General features: G+C 51.3%; 1 protein-coding gene across 5 annotated transcripts in view; it reads left to right on the top strand.

The window, feature by feature from the left end:
- RPS6KA2 (ribosomal protein S6 kinase A2) overlaps positions 1–16,728 on the top strand; it is a 360,649-nt gene that overhangs the window by 64,081 nt on the left and 279,840 nt on the right. For 2 of the 5 annotated variants that reach the window (XM_073894222.1, XM_073894220.1), the window contains one exon: positions 4,166–4,219. In XM_073894222.1, coding sequence (XP_073750323.1) covers positions 4,166–4,219 — 54 coding nt within the window. Of the gene's footprint in view, positions 1–3,961; positions 4,076–4,165; positions 4,220–16,728 lie in introns of those variants that run through there. The other 3 variants (XM_025866474.2, XM_025866476.2, XM_073894221.1) reach the window with 3 other exon arrangements.

Genomic DNA, 16,728 nt, shown 5'->3' with positions numbered 1-16,728 from the left:
CGCCCGATGCAGGTGGGGAGGCGGGAGGAGCGCTGTGCTTCGTGAGGGTCACAGACTCCAACAGCCTGCAGGCCTGTGTTGGGGTGGGGTGGATGTGTGTGCCGCGGCCACCCCCCATCCGCAGACATTTAAGAATCCATACTGCAGAGGAAAGCGTGTATGAGCCCGACGTCTTAAAGGAACTATTTTGGGAATTCCTAAACTGTTCCAGAACAACAGAATCGACATTGATTTATGGCCTAATTGTTTATGAGAGCGAGAATTCAGATGGGCCGGGCCAGCGCGCTCCCCCAGCGGCGCTTGGCTGCAGACCGAGTCTCTGGCGCCATCTGCTGTTCGTCCGTGGCCGCGCCTTCCCCCGCTGCAGGGAGCGGGGGAGGACCCCGGCCGGGAATAGAGCCCAGTTAGATCTAGTCGGACACCCCGGGGGTCAACTTCCGAGGGATCCCAGACCAAAGCACGGACGCCAGCGTTCGAGGACGAGATGTCTCTGAGGCCGGCTAAGCACCTCGGGTTTGGGGATCGCCCTCCTGCCTCTTCGTGGCCAACGCTGACAGGCTGCCACGTGCCCGGCGTCTAAAGTGTGTTGCTCCTTTCTCCCAACTCCCTGGGAAGCCAGGTGCTGCCCCAACTGTGCAAATGGGGAAACCGAGGCCACCTGGCTAAGTCACTTGCCCAGCATCTGGTGGCGGGACACAACCAGGAGCCTGGGCCCGCCCTCCCTGCTGCTGCCCCTGCTGACAGCGCCCCCCGCCCCGCCCCGCCCCCGGGAGCCTGTCCGCCCAGAACCACGCGGTCAGTTCTGCAGCAACATTCCAGGCAAATCAGGGCTTAAAGTGCTGAGCTTTCTCGGCATCCCACGTACTGATTTCACTGAGGAAGTGACAGCGTGTATTCACTCTATCACCTGGTACCTGACCAAGTGAGGCTTTTGAGGACGGTGCACAAAGTCTGCAAGGTACTCTCTTCTCTAGTAAACGGGGGCGCTGGGAGCCAGCCAGACCCCTTTGTGTTATAAAGTCGGGTTGTCTGCGCTCATCTACTGAAAGCCCTGTCTCCACACACCCACAGAGTCACATGAAGCTTGGCCGTCCAGACTAGAAATTCCAGATGCCGGAAACACCACAGTGGGTGCCTGTGGCTTGTCCCGGGGCATGTGATTGCTTTCTAGAGCTTTACAAAAATATTCAGCCATCTTGTTTCCAGAATGGTTATTGATACTTTGTCTAGATATTTCTGCTATTTTCTTTCAAGTTAACAAAGCACAAACATATTTACCCCTGTTCATTTATTTTCCACAAACAAGTCTGAGGAGTTTCCTTTTCGTGGAATACACCTGGAGTCCCATCCGTTTGTGTGAAGTGCATCATACCCTCATCACTTTAGTTTTTCCCTGGGGAGCTGGCCGTGACGCTATTGAACTCATACTAGATGCATTTTGACAAGAACGCAGTCACAGGGATGTAAGAGGAAGAGGGAAGACAGGCCTGACTCCTCTAGCGATGGAAACGCCGGGCAGCACCCTCCCGGCCCCTCCCCCACCCCTCCACCTGCCTTCTGTCTCCTTCCCCACCTGTCATGATCACAGGTGCTCTCAGGGAGTAAAGTGGGACCTGCAGGGAAGTCTTCTCTGCTCATCTGGGAGTGGAATGGAGTAGGGAGGATGGGGGTCAGCACTGTAGGTCTTGAAAGACCCCCTGCCCCCCACTTTTGGCTCAGGAGCTGAGCCTGGCAGCTGACCATGAAGTCCGGGGAATGGAGAACAGTTAGGAGGCAGCAGAGATGTGAAGGGGTCTGTGGGGTCGCGTGGCTGCCAGATGGTTGGTGGACCAGCATTTCACTTCTGTTGAGCCTGTTGCCCCCGCTTACTTCACTGACTCCTATTGGCAAAGTGGGGGACCCAGAGAATGAAGGGAGAAGAAACTCATGACTGTGGACGAGAGAATATGCAAATTCAAGATCTCGAGTTTTCAGGGAGAGCGCCAAGTATTGAACACCCTGTACTCCCAGCCTCAGGGGCTTCAAGACAGCCTGGGTTTGGGCACCGTGTGTGGTGCACCCCCCCCGACTCCCCCAGAGAAGGTGACCAGTTGGTGGGTTGGTCATGGGATTGGATCAGACAATGGATGGATGCATGATTCTATGGCACTTTGGGGACTTTATTTGCAAACACATCATTGATGTTGCGTTAGGCCTCACACTCATTTTCAAGTTACAGAAACCACATCAAACTGGCGCAAGCAAGCCGGGCAGTTTATCAGCCCCTATGGTGGAAAAAGATATGGCTTCTGGCGGGTTTGAATGCAAAGGTCCTAACACCACTTCCCCTCCATGCCCAGGCTGACATGTTTCCTAGGTGCACCGAGCACAAACTCCAGACTCAGAGCGTCTGCAAAGCTGACCACCAGGACAGGCCGGGCTGTTGGCTCTCCTGGAGCCCTAGGCAGGCCTCACCTGTTGTGGGGTTCATGCCCATCTCGGAGCAGGCACTGTGCCTGGAGAGTGCCCAGGCCCTTGTCACGGCCCCGCCCATGGCGATGGGTGATCACGGCAGGGTCAGGCTCCCCTGGGCTTCACGGGATTCGTTGCCTGTAGAAGGAAAGGTGCTTTCTCCATGACGGAAGACAGGCTGCTGAGGAGGAGACCCACGGTGTTTGCCGCACGCGCCGGATGCAGCCCCAGCTGCAAAAACAGGTCACAGAATGTGTGCGTGCTATTTAATACTGTCCATCCGGGGGACAAGAAACAGGGACCAAGGGACAGGGGGTGAGGCTGCCCACCTTGACCACACGGTAGCATCACCTGATAAGCACGGTCAGCCCTAAGGTGCCAGGATTCTGTCCCAAGCACTCCTAATTGATTTCGTCTGGGGGTGTGCTAAGCTCCAGGTACCTCAGGGCGCCTGCGCGGTACAGTCTGTCAAGCAACTGACTCGTGATTTTGGCTCAGGTCGTGACCTCAGGGTCGTGGGATCGAGCCCCGTGTCGGGCTCTGCGCTGGGTTTGGAGTCTGCTTGAGATTCCCTCTGCTCTCCCCACGCACTCGCTCGCTCTCTCTCTCTGTCTCTAACATAAATAAATAAAATCTCTTTTTAAAAAAAGCTTCAGAATGTTTCTAATGTGCACTGAACATGGAGAGTCAGGGATGTGAAGAAATTAAGGGTACTGAGGATATGCTGGCCTTTACCAGTTCTGTGGGAAGACAGTGACGGTGTAGGATGAAGCTGAGAAAAATCCTACCCACCAATGCAGAATTCTCTTGCAGCAGGACCCCTGGGCCTTTCTGTAGTCCGTGACGTGGGTGCGCATGCCCGCGTGGTCGTGAGCCACGATTGCTAGCGAGGGGTGCGAGAGATTTCCTTTAAAGTTTGGTTTCTTTCCATCTCTTATTTTGTAGCAAGTATGAGCCAAGGAGCAGGGAACGGAAGGGAGATGAGGGAATAAATCAGAAGAGGGAAACTGAGCCCCGCAGTTTGGGGGGTGCAGAAACAAGACCAGCCTTGCTTTCTGTTCCCAAATTCCTAAAAGCACGTTGCTAAGTAAACTCTTCAGGCTACTCAGTGTCTTACTGTAGCCCAAGAGTGGCCTGGGGAGAGGCAGGAATTCTGGAAGCATGTTTCTGGCTTGAACCCCACAATGGAAGCAGGCCAGGCTGTCACGAGCTGGGTGCTCATGTGCACTCACGTGCGTGCAGACCCCAGACCCTCATGGTCCTATAGCCAGAATGATTGCCTCCCAGGGAACCAGGAGCCGACAAGTCGCCTTAGGATGTCTGTCCGGTTCCGTTAGTGATAGCCCCTGCTAGTTAAATACGTGTCTGGACATGAGACAAGTGACTTTTTGTTTTTGTTTTTTTCTGTGTTTTTCTTCTTTTGGCTTTTTTTGGGGTTGAGTTTTGAGGTTGGTAATGGGAACATCATCACTTCCTTTGGCTGAATTGTAAAAGTTGCACAAAAGTTTGCAAGTTCCCTTCTTCTGCTGTTTACTTCAAGGCTTCCTGAAAGCTCGAGAAACTCCCCCAATTCTTTAGAACCATGTGGAGATTAATGTTTAGAAGCAAAAAACGCCAAGGCTTGGTGAGTGTCTGCTTGTCCTCACCAGCACAGCTGTTCGTCGTAAATGCCATGCTGTGACTTACAGGACTTTTTCTTCCCTTTCTGCTTCAGCAGGGCAAATGGGACTCAACCTTGCCTGAGACAAAGTCAGCTTCGTCCGTAGAGGTAAGACCTGCTCAAGTCGGCTTGTGTTTCTCCTGAGAACATGAGTTCCAGTTTTAAAAGAGTGTTTAGCGCGAAGTGTTCTTTCAGTTTCTTGCGTTACCTGACCCTGCTCAGTCCAGCGGAGCTGGCCGTGGCATGCTCTTAGAGGGGGGATCCCGCGCAGTGAAGTTTCCATTATCTGACGTTCTGGGTTTAGTGCTGAAACGCCTGGACTGGTGCAATAATGTCTTTGTGCAGCAGGGGTCTGCCTTGTGTGCGAAGCTGGGACACTCTCCTGCTTTCTCTGAAGACGGTGGGTTCTGTTCTGAATCTGTGGGCCGCTGGGGACATCATATATATGATTCCATGTGCATTATTCCTTTTCAAACTCTATCATGTGCCTTCAAAATAAGCCGGGAGTCAGAACAACAAGGGGGCCCTCAGAACAAGGTGACGCTGGGGTGGGGGGCTGGCCCCATGCTGGGTCTGCCGGGAGCTGTGGGACCATACTGACTACATGCGGAGGTCAGGTCCTCATCAGAAGCTTGTCTAGGAATTAGGCCTAAAATGGGTCATTTTAGATGAAGGTAGATTTCCTGCAATATTTCGAGCAGCTATGTGGTTTGAATAGTAACATCATAAATAAGAAGTTTGGTAAAGTGGTTTTATGGGTGTTTTACTTTTCCTGCCTCCCTGGAAACCGCTAAGTAAGAACGCTGTGTGCCCAGGCAAAGCCATGACATCTGTATTCATCAGGCCGAATATTCCCAGAGGGCAAGGCGGGAGCAATGGGCCTGGTCCTTACAGGTGCCAGACAGGTCATTTGAAACCTGGGTGTTGGTCAGGCTGATGGAATTTACATGAATGCATCAGACTTCATTCTGGTTCATACTAAACAATATACATATGAAACCCCCCCACTAGGCATCTGGCAGCTTTCTGAGGGTTCTGCTTCCCTGGCCTTGTTGAGGTGGTGGGCTGTCCTGTTGCGTGTGCAGGTTGGGAAGCAGCGCAGAGAAGTGATGGGCTTCTCAGCAGCTCCTCAGTGGGTCTGCAAGTCCCAGGGGACAATAGAGAGTCCAGCCAATTCCAGGAACCTGCACTCTTGGAGCAAGAGAAGACACTTCTGCGAGTGGTCAGTCTCACATTTGAGTGAACAAGCTCACCACTGAAGTCTCCTGTTGCGCTTTTAGCATACTTAACGGTACTCCGGTCTGCATCCAGTAGATTTTTATAAGTAGCTCAATGCTAAGAACTTGGTCAAAGAAAAGGTTCTCTGTACCATTATGTTGTGTGAATTAGATCTTCCTTATTAGACATAAACATCATGTCAGTGGAGCTGAAGGTTGGTGATGATGATTTATGGTCTGTGACATCTCAGTGTGGTTCTGGTTACTTTGGTTAAGTGATTAGACAGGTGCCTGAAGAGTCGTTTGCTTTGCAGCCTCATGTAAAGACACTCAGAAACAAGGCATGTCGTGGTGGGAGGGAATGGCCCTTCTCCTCTCATAACCTCTTTGCAGTCTAGTTTATAACCTGTTCAAGAAAAAAAAAACAGGTCAGCTCTCGTTGGTGATTCTTACTAGAGCTTTATCTGGCTCTCTCTGGCGAGGTCCGTGAGGAGCTGCGTCTCACGGAGAGAGAAAAAGTCCCATTATTCCGCCTGTCGTCACACTCCACACTTGGACTGGCCCTGGAGAGAAAGAATGAAAATTCCATACCGCATGTGGTTCTCTTCTCTTGGCCGGAGAAACCGACGTAGGCAGATTGACAAGAATGTGGCTGGTGGGGGGCGCCTGGGTGGCTCAGTCGTTGGGCATCTGCCTTCGGCTCGGGTCATGGTCCCAGGGTCCTGGGATCGAGCCCCGCATCGGGCTCCCTGCTCCACGGGAAGCCTGCTTCTCCCTCTCCCACTCCCCCTGCTTGTGCTCCTGCTCTCGCTGTGTCTCTCTTTGTCAAATAAATAAATAAAATCTTAAAAAAAAAAAAAAAAGAATGTGGCTGGTGGGTGATTGAAACCGCACTAGGCACGGGATGTACAGGTGGGTGTCACGCGTGCGTCGTTCCCAATAACCAGTCCTACATGCATGTTGCAGTAAGAGCCACGGTCAGAGTTGGGAACATTTCTGAGAAGAACCATTGTGTGCTTGCGGCTCAGATCTATCTCAAGGCTCTGGGAGGGCCCTGGGAGCCCCGTTGCAGCACCCGCGGCCAGCCCGACCCCCAGGGCTTGGCCACGTTTTCAGATTCAGGAGACCCTTCTTCCATTCAGGATAAACACACACCGATCTGACCTCGCACAGCATCACCAGGGAGCACGCTGGAAGTCTGAGCAGGGTGATGAGATCTTTGAGTTAGGAGCTGACCTTTGTATCTGCTCTCCTCTTTTTCTCTCTGCAGAAGTTTTTGTTCGACAGATTGTTCGACCATGGGAGGCTCCTGGGGTCTCCCGTTTCAAATCCTAACGCAGATCCGGCTGTGGGGCTGCAAGCAGGTGCTACCACAGCTCTGGGGAGAGACACTACCGTGTTTTCCCAGGCATGTCCTGGACGTGCTGATCCCGCAAACGCAGCTGGGGGCCGACTTCTGTGTGTTCCACCTGCTAAACCCGCAAGTTGTCTCCAGTTTAGCAGCTCGTGGCATTTCCCCTTTCTCTATTATGGCTTCACTCTTTATGTATCTGATTTCAAAAAAAGAAATGTTCAAAGGAGACAAAGGAGGTTCCAATGCCAAGGGAGGGATGTTTCCTTTTGCCACGGCGCCAGCAGAAGAGAGGGGTCGCTGCGCGGAGCCATTCCTGCCCCTCGAGGGCCGTTCTGGTCCCAACTCTCTTCCTCTCTTCCTGCAGAATGCGCATGCCCCCTCCACCGGGCTGCATCGTTCAGCCACCTGTTGATCGGGGCGGGGGGCTGTAACCAAGAACAAGCAGATGTTCCCTCAGATTTTCTGCCACCTGGAGCCGGGGAGCAAGGCCATCCTGGTCGTCACAGAGCAGTGCTGGAGGCCAGGGTTGTGCCAACAAGGGGAGACAGACGCAGGCTGCCCAGCTCTGGGGACAGGGTGGGAGCCGCTTGAAGCCTCGCGCCCAGGCGGGGGGAGCGTGTGATGTGCCTGATACGCGCTTGCGCACGGCCTGCCTGACATCAGGGGGTGTGTGGGCGTTGTTTTAATTCTTAATAATTTGTGAAGAACCTGTTCTTTTGCCAGATACCTCAGTAAGCAAAGAAAATAACATAGTAACTCAAACTTAATCCTGTGAAAGGAAACGAGAGAGTTGAAGTGCTGACCTTCCTGGGACGTGAGTCTCAACAAGTATCTCTCCACTGCTTCTTGCGAATTCTGGGCCAGCGGAGCCCCATGTGGAGGCTCCGGTGCTGTGGCCCCAGCCTGGCTCACAGATGGCGCATTCAGTTAGGGTCCTCGGACGGAAAGGTGTGCTCAGTTCTCCTTTCCATTTTCCTTTCTTCGAATGAAGCTTTAATCTTTCTCATCCTGGACCAAATTGATTCTGAGCCTTGTAGCTTCCGAATCAGGTGGATTTTCCTGTTTCTCTTTGTCTTTTTCACCAAATCTTTCCCTGCCTGTTGGAGTTGTGAAGCACAGGACTTGTGCTTCTTGATGGTGTGACAGTGTGAGGTGGGAGGGGGAGGGGAGGAGATGGTGACGCTTGGGGCGTAGGTGCAGGGCTCTGGTTTTCACTCTGTTCTCAGGGGTAAAATCCTACCACGGAGCTGGCTCCTCGTGCAGAGGAGCTGAGCCTCCTTGCTAGCTGGGCCCCGGGTTAAAGCATCTTCATCCACGCCCAGCCCAGCGACGCACTGGGGACGCCGGTGGGGCCTCGCCTCACAGTCCTGGGAAGGAAGACAGAGCGCGGAGGGGTCCCGGGTCAGGTGGTGGGGAAGGTGCGTCAGTGCTGCAGTGGGCCACAGAGCTGGGTCTCGCATCGCCATGGCACAGGTGGGGGCCCAGGGAAGGGTCCAGAATAGCGGTGGTAGCCGAGCGAGCCGTGACCAAGAAGGAGCGCGTCTGCAACCTCTGTGGGTGTTTCATTCCCTCCTTGAGTCATCAGGAAAGAGATAAATACACAGTCTCATTTCCACATTTAATCACTGGATGGTCCCTCCATGTGTGTGTAGCCCTTCAGCAGAAACCCTGCGAAGCATTTAGGGGCCAGTTTTGTGCTAGGAACATCCTCGGATCAAGGTCATACTTTTAACTTTCCCTTTAGGATAGCTGGAGAAAAACCAAACATTAACTTTAGGGGAAAAAGTTGAACCCCGAATTTTAGCATAATCAGCTATAGCCCACTTCCCAACCAAAACTGGACAAGATTTATAGAAAAACAAAACACCAAAAAAAATCCCAAGGCTTTTTATTAAGTTCTAGGATCACAGGTGATTTTTTTGTCATACTTTTCTATAGTTTTCCAAGAATTCTATACTACTTATAAAATAATTATATTTGAAAAAACTAATTAGCTAAGCCTCAACCCATCCTAAAAGTATTAAAATGGCTATAATCATTGGGTGGTGATGTATTACAGATGTCTTGGGTTTAGCGACATATGGAAAACTCTAGTATCTTAGGTGATTTCACCGATTGAAGGTGACATTTCATGACATATAGTGACAAACAGCACAAAAGAACTCAATTCAATTAACTGACAAGTCATTACAATTTACTAATGCAGCCTAAAAGAGGTTGCTGTCGCAATTACTAATCCCAAGCAACCCAAAGGGAACTTTCTGTTTGAATTTGTAATTTGCCTTGTGACTTCCTCCTATTGTAATCATAGCCATCAAGATATTGACCTCAGGTGAACGTGGAGAAGCAGGAAGCTCTCTGTGGCAGATGTGGGGGGACGGTGTCAGCAGAAGGACTGCTCGTCACCGAGCACCCGCCACGGTCCCCGGCAACTTTGCGTGGCGACCGTTCCTTTACCCTTCCTGCATTTCCCAGAGGAGGAAGTGGAGGTCAGGGAGAAATGCAGTAAGTTGCTCAGAGTCATGCAGCTGAAGAGGGAGGCTCAGCTTCTTGTCTTTCAGATGAGTAGGATGCTCTTTAAATTCTTTTATAAATGCCAGCTCTACATCTTACACCCTAAGCTTCAGCTTAGGCAGCATTTTCTAAATTATGGTCTTGGGGGGAAGAAAAGAGCTACAGGAAATTATGGCGAGCTTTTATGATCTACTAAAGGGTAAATAAAGCTATTATTTTTTATGATGGTGCAACTTATTTAAGCCTCTGCACCGAGGTGCATGGCGCCTGCCTCCGAGCTGTGGGTGTGCTGGGGAAGCCTGCCGCTGTCAACTCCAACTCCACGGCTCTGCAAAGTGTCCGAGCTGGGAGCGGTGGGGGGAGGGGCTGGCTGCGAGCTCAGGGCCACAGATGGTCGCCGAGGTCCTGGAGAAGCCCCTGCTTGACCGAGCCCGGCCGTACGGGAGCACCTATGGAATAGCAGCCCTGGCAGCGCTGAGCTTCTCCCAGCCCTGGGTTTTCTACGCAGCACAGCTTCAGAAAATCTACTTATTCGTCTGGAGATTTTATGGTCCTTATGATGTCAGACCCACAGTTGCTTCTACCGGTTTTTCCACTTGAGTTGTCGTCCACATTCTCAGAAAGCATAAGAAAGGACCAGACTAGAAGCCCATGGAACTGGGCTAGCGTCCTACCCTTTCCCCGCTTAGCTACTTGGTAACTATGAGCTTGACCCTGGCCGTGTTACCTGCTGGGACTCTGGACTGCATGGAATTAAAGATGAACAGTTAGATCCTTTAAGTACTTTGCTTTTCTTTCATATCTGTTTGGACCTACATGGATGTGCATGTATAAATATATAAATGTGTGTTATGTAACCATTTCACGCATTTATAAAGGCAAAGATGTATGTTGCTGTTGGTCTCCAGATTCCTTTTACAACACTTTTCCTCATGTTATTAGAAGCTGCCCATTCATGACGAAGGGTTTCCACTTCATTTTTCAGAGAATGCTAGCACTTTAGCTCCCATTCTGCTGGAGACTTCACGGCCCCCACATGGGCGACGTACAACCCGCTCCTGACCATGTACCTGCTAGGCACGGGCTGGCTCTCCTCCCGTCTAAACCTCCCAGGAGTGCCTTGTCTCCTCTCCTTCCCTCTCTGCCCCATTATGAGCCAGTCTGGTGCCCTCAGTTCCATCACAACTGCTCTTATAAGAAAGGGTGAATGAAAAATCACAGCCTGCCTTCTTGGACCGGGTCTGGCCTGGTTGGTCTGATTCTGTGAGGTCCCAAGAAATGGGACACCTGTACTAGGTCTTACAGGGGAGACCTGCACTGAGGCCCCAAGGTCAACATTCTCGTGTCTGATGGGAACGTGAACGGATGCTTTTTGTGGTGGTGGTGGTTTATTTCTTGGGCATAATTGTGCAAGCTGGAGGACGGATGCCCAATGTGACAGCAATAGCAGTCTCTTTAAAGCGGTGGCCAATGCACAGGGAGAGCTGTTTTTCAAAATTATATCTTTTGAAAATGTATTTGGAAGACGAATATACCAGGATTGTCATGGAGATCTACCATGGCATTAAAGGCAATTTCTTGCCCGTCACCATGACAACATTCAGTCCACGTGCTCACATATACCTGCAATTAAATTCCATTAGAAAGGAAAGGTCGTTAATGCCAAGCTGCTAGATTTACCACGACCGCTGTTTAGCTAGAGACCAAAGACTTGATCTGTTTTGCTAATGCATTTTCAAAAGCAGTAAGTCTTCGATAACTACTCTTTCATCCTTGCGGGAGTTTCAGTTGAATTGCAGGTGGGACACATCAGCACACTGTTACAGCCAGCCTGATGATTTGAGGTCTGGACTGCCCAGACCCGTGGCTCCCGGTTCCTCCCGCCCTGCTCCCTCTGTGCTCACGCACACTGCCACCAGGGGAAGACAGGGAGCGAGAATTGTCAGTGAGCACACTGTTTCAAATGATTCCGGCGAAACGTGGGGTGCAGAAAAGATGATATTTTTGGTTGAGCTTCTTTCCAAGTTTTCTGCGTTGCATGCTAACCTGAGCCGGCCCATTTCCCAGGGAAGGCAGCGGCCTTGCGCCTCACCGTCTGCAGCCAGAGCGGGCTCGGCGTCTCCGCCTGGAGCAGGTGCATTGCCCTCACATCAGCCGGGAGCTCTGCTGAGCGTTATCCGTGATTCTGCTGAGATGCTTCCTGTTTAACCCTGGGGATTTCTTCTCTTATAGGAGACCAGATAGATACGCCCTTAGAAGTAGACATTGAAGCCTTTACTTTTATTCTTCCTGGAAAATAATCAAAGAAACTGTGACCCCAGATGAGCCCACTCTCCTCTCTCCGAAGAGCCAGCCCCTCAGGCAACGCTGGTCTCAGCCATGCTGGGAACCATCCCCGCGTGAGATAAGCTTCGTTTTCAAGGGGTTGCATCTGTTACAGATAGAGAAAATAAACTTTCTATGTGTATTCCCTGCAGTTGTGATAATATTGGAACCTCAACAACCCTCTCTCCACCAGCAAAAATTCAGTAAAAAAATTCTAAGTTTCAGTCTAGTCTGGATACAATATTCTTTTGCTAAAGCAGAGGATGATTGAAATAATTAAAATCTCCAGGAAGGATCACAGGAGCCCAGGTTTTAAGGAGAATGTTTTATACGGTCCTCCTTCAACCCTCCGAAACACCGTGGAGTAGGGCTTGATGCGGCATGAACTTCTCTTTTAGGGGAAAGGCATGGAACTAGAATGTGTTTTCAGCTTCCGATGCTTTGAGAATTCCAGACTGAATTGTGCAGGGACTATCTGGGCCCAAATGAAGGAAGAGATAAGAAATTTGGTGAGAACAGGGAGAACACTCACTTTTCCCAATGTTAGTATTTTGTGCCGGCTTTCAGTAGCAAAATGGAATAGAGAGGTTTTTTTTTTTAAGATGGGGGCACTTTTCTCTACTGCCATAATTTGGCCTATGAACAAACTGTGCTTTATTCTCAAAGTAAATAAGCTCAGGGGTGCAACCATTCTGCTCAGAATGGACTAAGTGTGGTGGCTCCAGAATAGAAAAAGATGGGTGCAAAACAGCAGAGGTATGGCACATATTCTGAAAATCCTGTATTCTAGGTTCCTAACAAAGTCTTTCTAGCGGGAGGTAGGATGAATAAAAATTCTGCCTTAGAATTAAGCCCCTCTGAAGGGCTGACCTGGTCATTGCTCTTCCTGACGCTCTTATATGACCTCTGTCTGAGATGTGTGTGTGTGTGTGTGCGCGCGTGCGCACGGATAGGACACGGACAGGGATGACGTGTGTGAGTCTGAGATGTGTGTGCGTGCGTGTGCGTGCACAGACAGGACACGGACAGGGATGAATGTGTGCGAGTCTGAGGTGTGTGCGTGTGTGTGCGTGCACAGATAGGACATGGACAGGGATGATGTGGGGGAGTCTGAGATGTGCATATGTGTGCACACTAATTGGACATGGACAGGGATGATGTGGGGGCGTCCGTTCTGCCATTCGAGGAAAGGAACATTTAGCGGATGTGCTCCAGAGGCAATGGAATGAGGGAAAAGGTGTTCGGTTGGAACAGATTTCCTGGGACAGCAACCACTTGAGAGCAGACAATTATACACCAGTTTCATTTGACTGGGAAAGACATCTCCTTGAACGTTTTGGTGTAAGGAAGGGATGGACCGGCCCACCCTATATTAAGGCAGTTTCTGTCCCTTTCCTCTTCAGTTTCTTCTCTGTCTTGGAATCCTTCTTTCCATGCCCTACATTTTTATACCAGTTTATTTCCACACCTGCACCCGCAACCGTGACTTCTGGTATCTGTCACCCAAAAGCTGATTGTTGGTTGGTAGTTTTCTGTGCTGCGTCTTTAGGTCTTCAGAGGAGGAGCTGATTTATGCACTCACAAGAAGGTTTAAAAACACCAGTGTCGTAGGTGCGACCCTGACCTCCCTCCTGGCTCACAGTTTTCGTGCAAAAGCTCGCACGCTTCTGGCACGGCGAGATGAGGCTCATGTAAGTGACGGCTGCAAAGGCTGGTTGTTCCGCAGGAAACGTGGGTGCTCCATTTTCACCAGGAAGGCAAAGCAGATTTCTCTGTTGCCCAGGCAGGCCCCACTCCCAGTTAGCCTGTGAGAGTGTTTAGTTGAAGACAGAAAGTGCGTGTGTGTGTGCGTGCATGTGGCGGAGGTGTTAGTCAAAGAGTAAGATAGTGAGTAATGCAATCCTTGCCTAATCCGTGTCCATTAGTTGACCCGGTGCCACATAAAACAAGAAGCCACCGTTTTTACCTACCCCTCTCCTGCCGGGGTCTCCTCGTAGTGTGGAAGTGCTCCGGGGCTGGAGGGCGGGCTGCAGGGAGGGGTCTCCCCGCCTGCCCCCCTGCCGTGTGTCCAACGCTTTGGAACTTTGGACTTCTTCCCCGCGAAGGTTCCCGCTTTGATGGATTCAGCCGCCAGATGTTGTGTGAAAGGCTGTTAGGACTCCGCAGAGTCAGCGAGCTCGCATTTGGAGCAGGAGGGATGGACAGGCTCCAGGCGATTCCTCTCCCGCTTTCCCCTTTCACTTGGGAGCTGGCCAGGCTCTGCTTGCCTCCGCCGGAACAGCTCACCCCAGTGCACCCGGTGCCCCTGGCGTGAGGGAATGAGCTTCCACCCCATGGCAGGAGGTCTGAGCTGCCGCGGAGGGGTGAGGCAAGAGGGGCGGAGGGGCGAGGCGGAGGGCGGGAAGAGCAGCAGGGACGGCTGCGGGGAGCTGACAGCGGCAGGGGCAGCATGCACAATGGCTCAGACGCCCTGCAGACCGGCCCCTGGGCTCCTGCCGGTAAACCATGATCAGGTTGCCGCACAAGAAACTGCACAAACTCTTTCTCAGAAAGGTAAGGGGGCGACTGGGCACTTGCATGGGGAGTCCTGGGGGGAGTTCTGACGGTTTGCTCCTGGGAAAGTCCCGCTGTCCTTGACCTCTGCAGGCGAGGCCTAAGGTCAGAGCTGTTCCCTGGGGAGAGCGAGGCTGTCATCCGGGTCTGTGCCCCAGGCACAGGTCAGGGGCAGGGACAGAGAGCAGGTCCTCATTTGCACCCGCCTTGGTTCTCAGGGCTGTTCCAGCCCGGATGGCTGCCGTGTATTACTCTCAAGTGCATTTGCACAATCAGGGAGGTCGGGTCACTCACTCATGGGTCTGCAGTGTTAGAGGCAAAGGGAACGAAATACGACAAAGTTGACGTTTATTGAAACTGTTACTGAAACCTGACGTTTTCGAAGAGATTCAGATTCAGCAGTCTGCCCTTACGATTTTTTCCTTTTTAAAAAACTTTTCTATTGTAGTAGAATAAACATCACATAAAAATTTGCCATTTTCAAAATTTGCCATTTTCATTTACCATTTTCATCATTTTCGAGGGTCCCGCTCAGGGGCATTAGGTGCCTGCACTTAGCTGTGCGGCCGCCCCCACTGCCCATCTGCAGAGCACTCTCATCTTTCCGGACTGAGACTCTGCCCAAGGAACACGTGGTCCCCCCCGCTCCTGCCCCCAGCACTCACTGGTTTGTAGGGCCGGTATAACGCAGACGCGTTCTAGTCCCGTGCGGTGAGTATGCCTCACATTATGGTCCAAGCCAGGCTGAGTAGCAGCTACAGTCTGTCCCGTTTGCTAGAGAAGTTGCTTTGAGTTGTATCCCTTTTGGGGGGGATGGTTATGAAATACAGGGTTTTAAAAATCACCAACATACCAACATGGGTATGGGATTTGTGAGTCAATGCTTTTTTGAGAAAACCTGTGATTTTCCAAATTCATATATATATATTTTTATTTTAGACAAGAGATGTTCTGATTTCTCTTGTTTCTCTTTAGTAAATATCTTTAAATGGATGTATGCTTTTTAAAAAACTTTGCAGATGTGGTTAATAAAAATGTTATTTGTAGATCTTAATGCATGAAAATATAATTTGAAGGTAAACTTATGTTTCCCTTCAAAATCACTCCTGAAATACTATTTTTAGTGATTTTTTAAGGTGAATAAAAGCTGTTTCTGTCACTTTTGAGCTTAAGTAAACTGAGACATTAAGGAGACAAGGGGCATGGCCGCCATGCAGAAGCGGAGACGGATCTACACGTACAAGTTCGCCCTGGACCTGTGTCCCCTTCCCCACCCTGCCAGCCCGCTGCCATCGGCACTCTTTCTTCACGTAACTGTTGGTGCCATCTGCATGAACCCTGCGTCTCCAGGAGCATGGCCTCGGTGGTACCTCTCCTCTCCCCAAAGACATCAATAGAGTTAACAGTTATAATCAATATGAGATTAAAAAATAAGTAAGTGCATGTGGAGGGGAAGGAAATAAGGTAGAAAAAATGAATCTGAAACTTGGCGTGAGGTGACTGCCCCAAATGGAGGTCAGCAGGTGCTGCACGCTTGTAGACGGCGCGCCGTGGGTGTCCTTCTCAGACTGCTGCCTCCCCGAGGAGCGGGACGCACACACCCTAAGCGAAAACAAAAACCCCAAACCAGGCGTTCAGGTGATCTTTTTGTCCCTGAGCCCAGAGGCCTTCCTAGAGAGGGCAGCACGGGAAACGTGGTGAACAATGCCTTCTGCTGAGGGCACAGCATTTCTTAATGATGTTTTCTGTAATGCCCTGAATTGTAGGCTCAGGGGGTAAGACCCAGATACAAAGCAGAAAAACACTTCTATCAGAAGTTGGCCCTCTGCGGTCCAGGCAAACAGCTGTCTGCAGGTCTGACATCATCAGGAACGTAGGAAGCCACATGGACATAACGCGTGGACATCAGACCCTCAGATGCTGCTCGAACTTTGGGGAGGGAGTCCGTGCATTTTGTCAGGATGCTGTGGCCCTGAGTTTGGGTTCCTTGACAAGGATAGGAATACAGAGTTTCTGTGCTGTGGGTTATGAGGAGGGGCTCATAAAATTTGGGCACTAGAAGGGATCTTAGAAATCACACGGCCCACTACTTCATTTTCTGGACAAGGCGACTGAGGGTCCCAAACATCACAATGGCCACGATCACGCAGAGTGCGTGGCAGAGTGGGGCCCTTCCAAGCTCCTTCTGAGCCCTTTTCTTTATACCGTGATGGGCAGATGTGTCATGGGTCAGCACCGCCCCCAGGGAACTGGGATAGTGACCCCTACCTGCCTGTGTTAACCATTCTTTATCTTCCGTATTTGACACTCTGACATCTGGGGGCTTGCTGACCCCAGAGAGGCTGCCCCTCCCATGGTGAGCCAGTTCCTAGAGACAGCAAACAACTCACTGGGAGTGCACCTTTCACATGCAAGCCAACCTGCTCTGTGGGGCTTTCCCACCCTCATCGCCCCCAGAGCAGGGACCAGACAGCTAGCCCCCCGCCCCCATCGCCCCAGAGCAGGGACCAGACAGCCCCCCGCCCTCATCACCCCAGAGAGACAGCTAGCCCCCCGCCCCCATCACCCCAGAGCAGGGACCAGACAGCTAGCCCCCTGCCCTCATCGCCCCAGAGCAGGGACCAGACAGCTAGCCCCCCGCCCTCATCACCCCA

This window comes from Callorhinus ursinus, unplaced genomic scaffold (assembly GCF_003265705.2).
Source record: "Callorhinus ursinus isolate GAN/ISIS: 27379988/994484 unplaced genomic scaffold, GSC_fseal_2.0 scaffold6, whole genome shotgun sequence".
In the NCBI taxonomy this organism is placed as follows: domain Eukaryota; kingdom Metazoa; phylum Chordata; class Mammalia; order Carnivora; family Otariidae; genus Callorhinus; species Callorhinus ursinus.
This window is presented reverse-complemented; position numbering and strand designations above follow the sequence as displayed.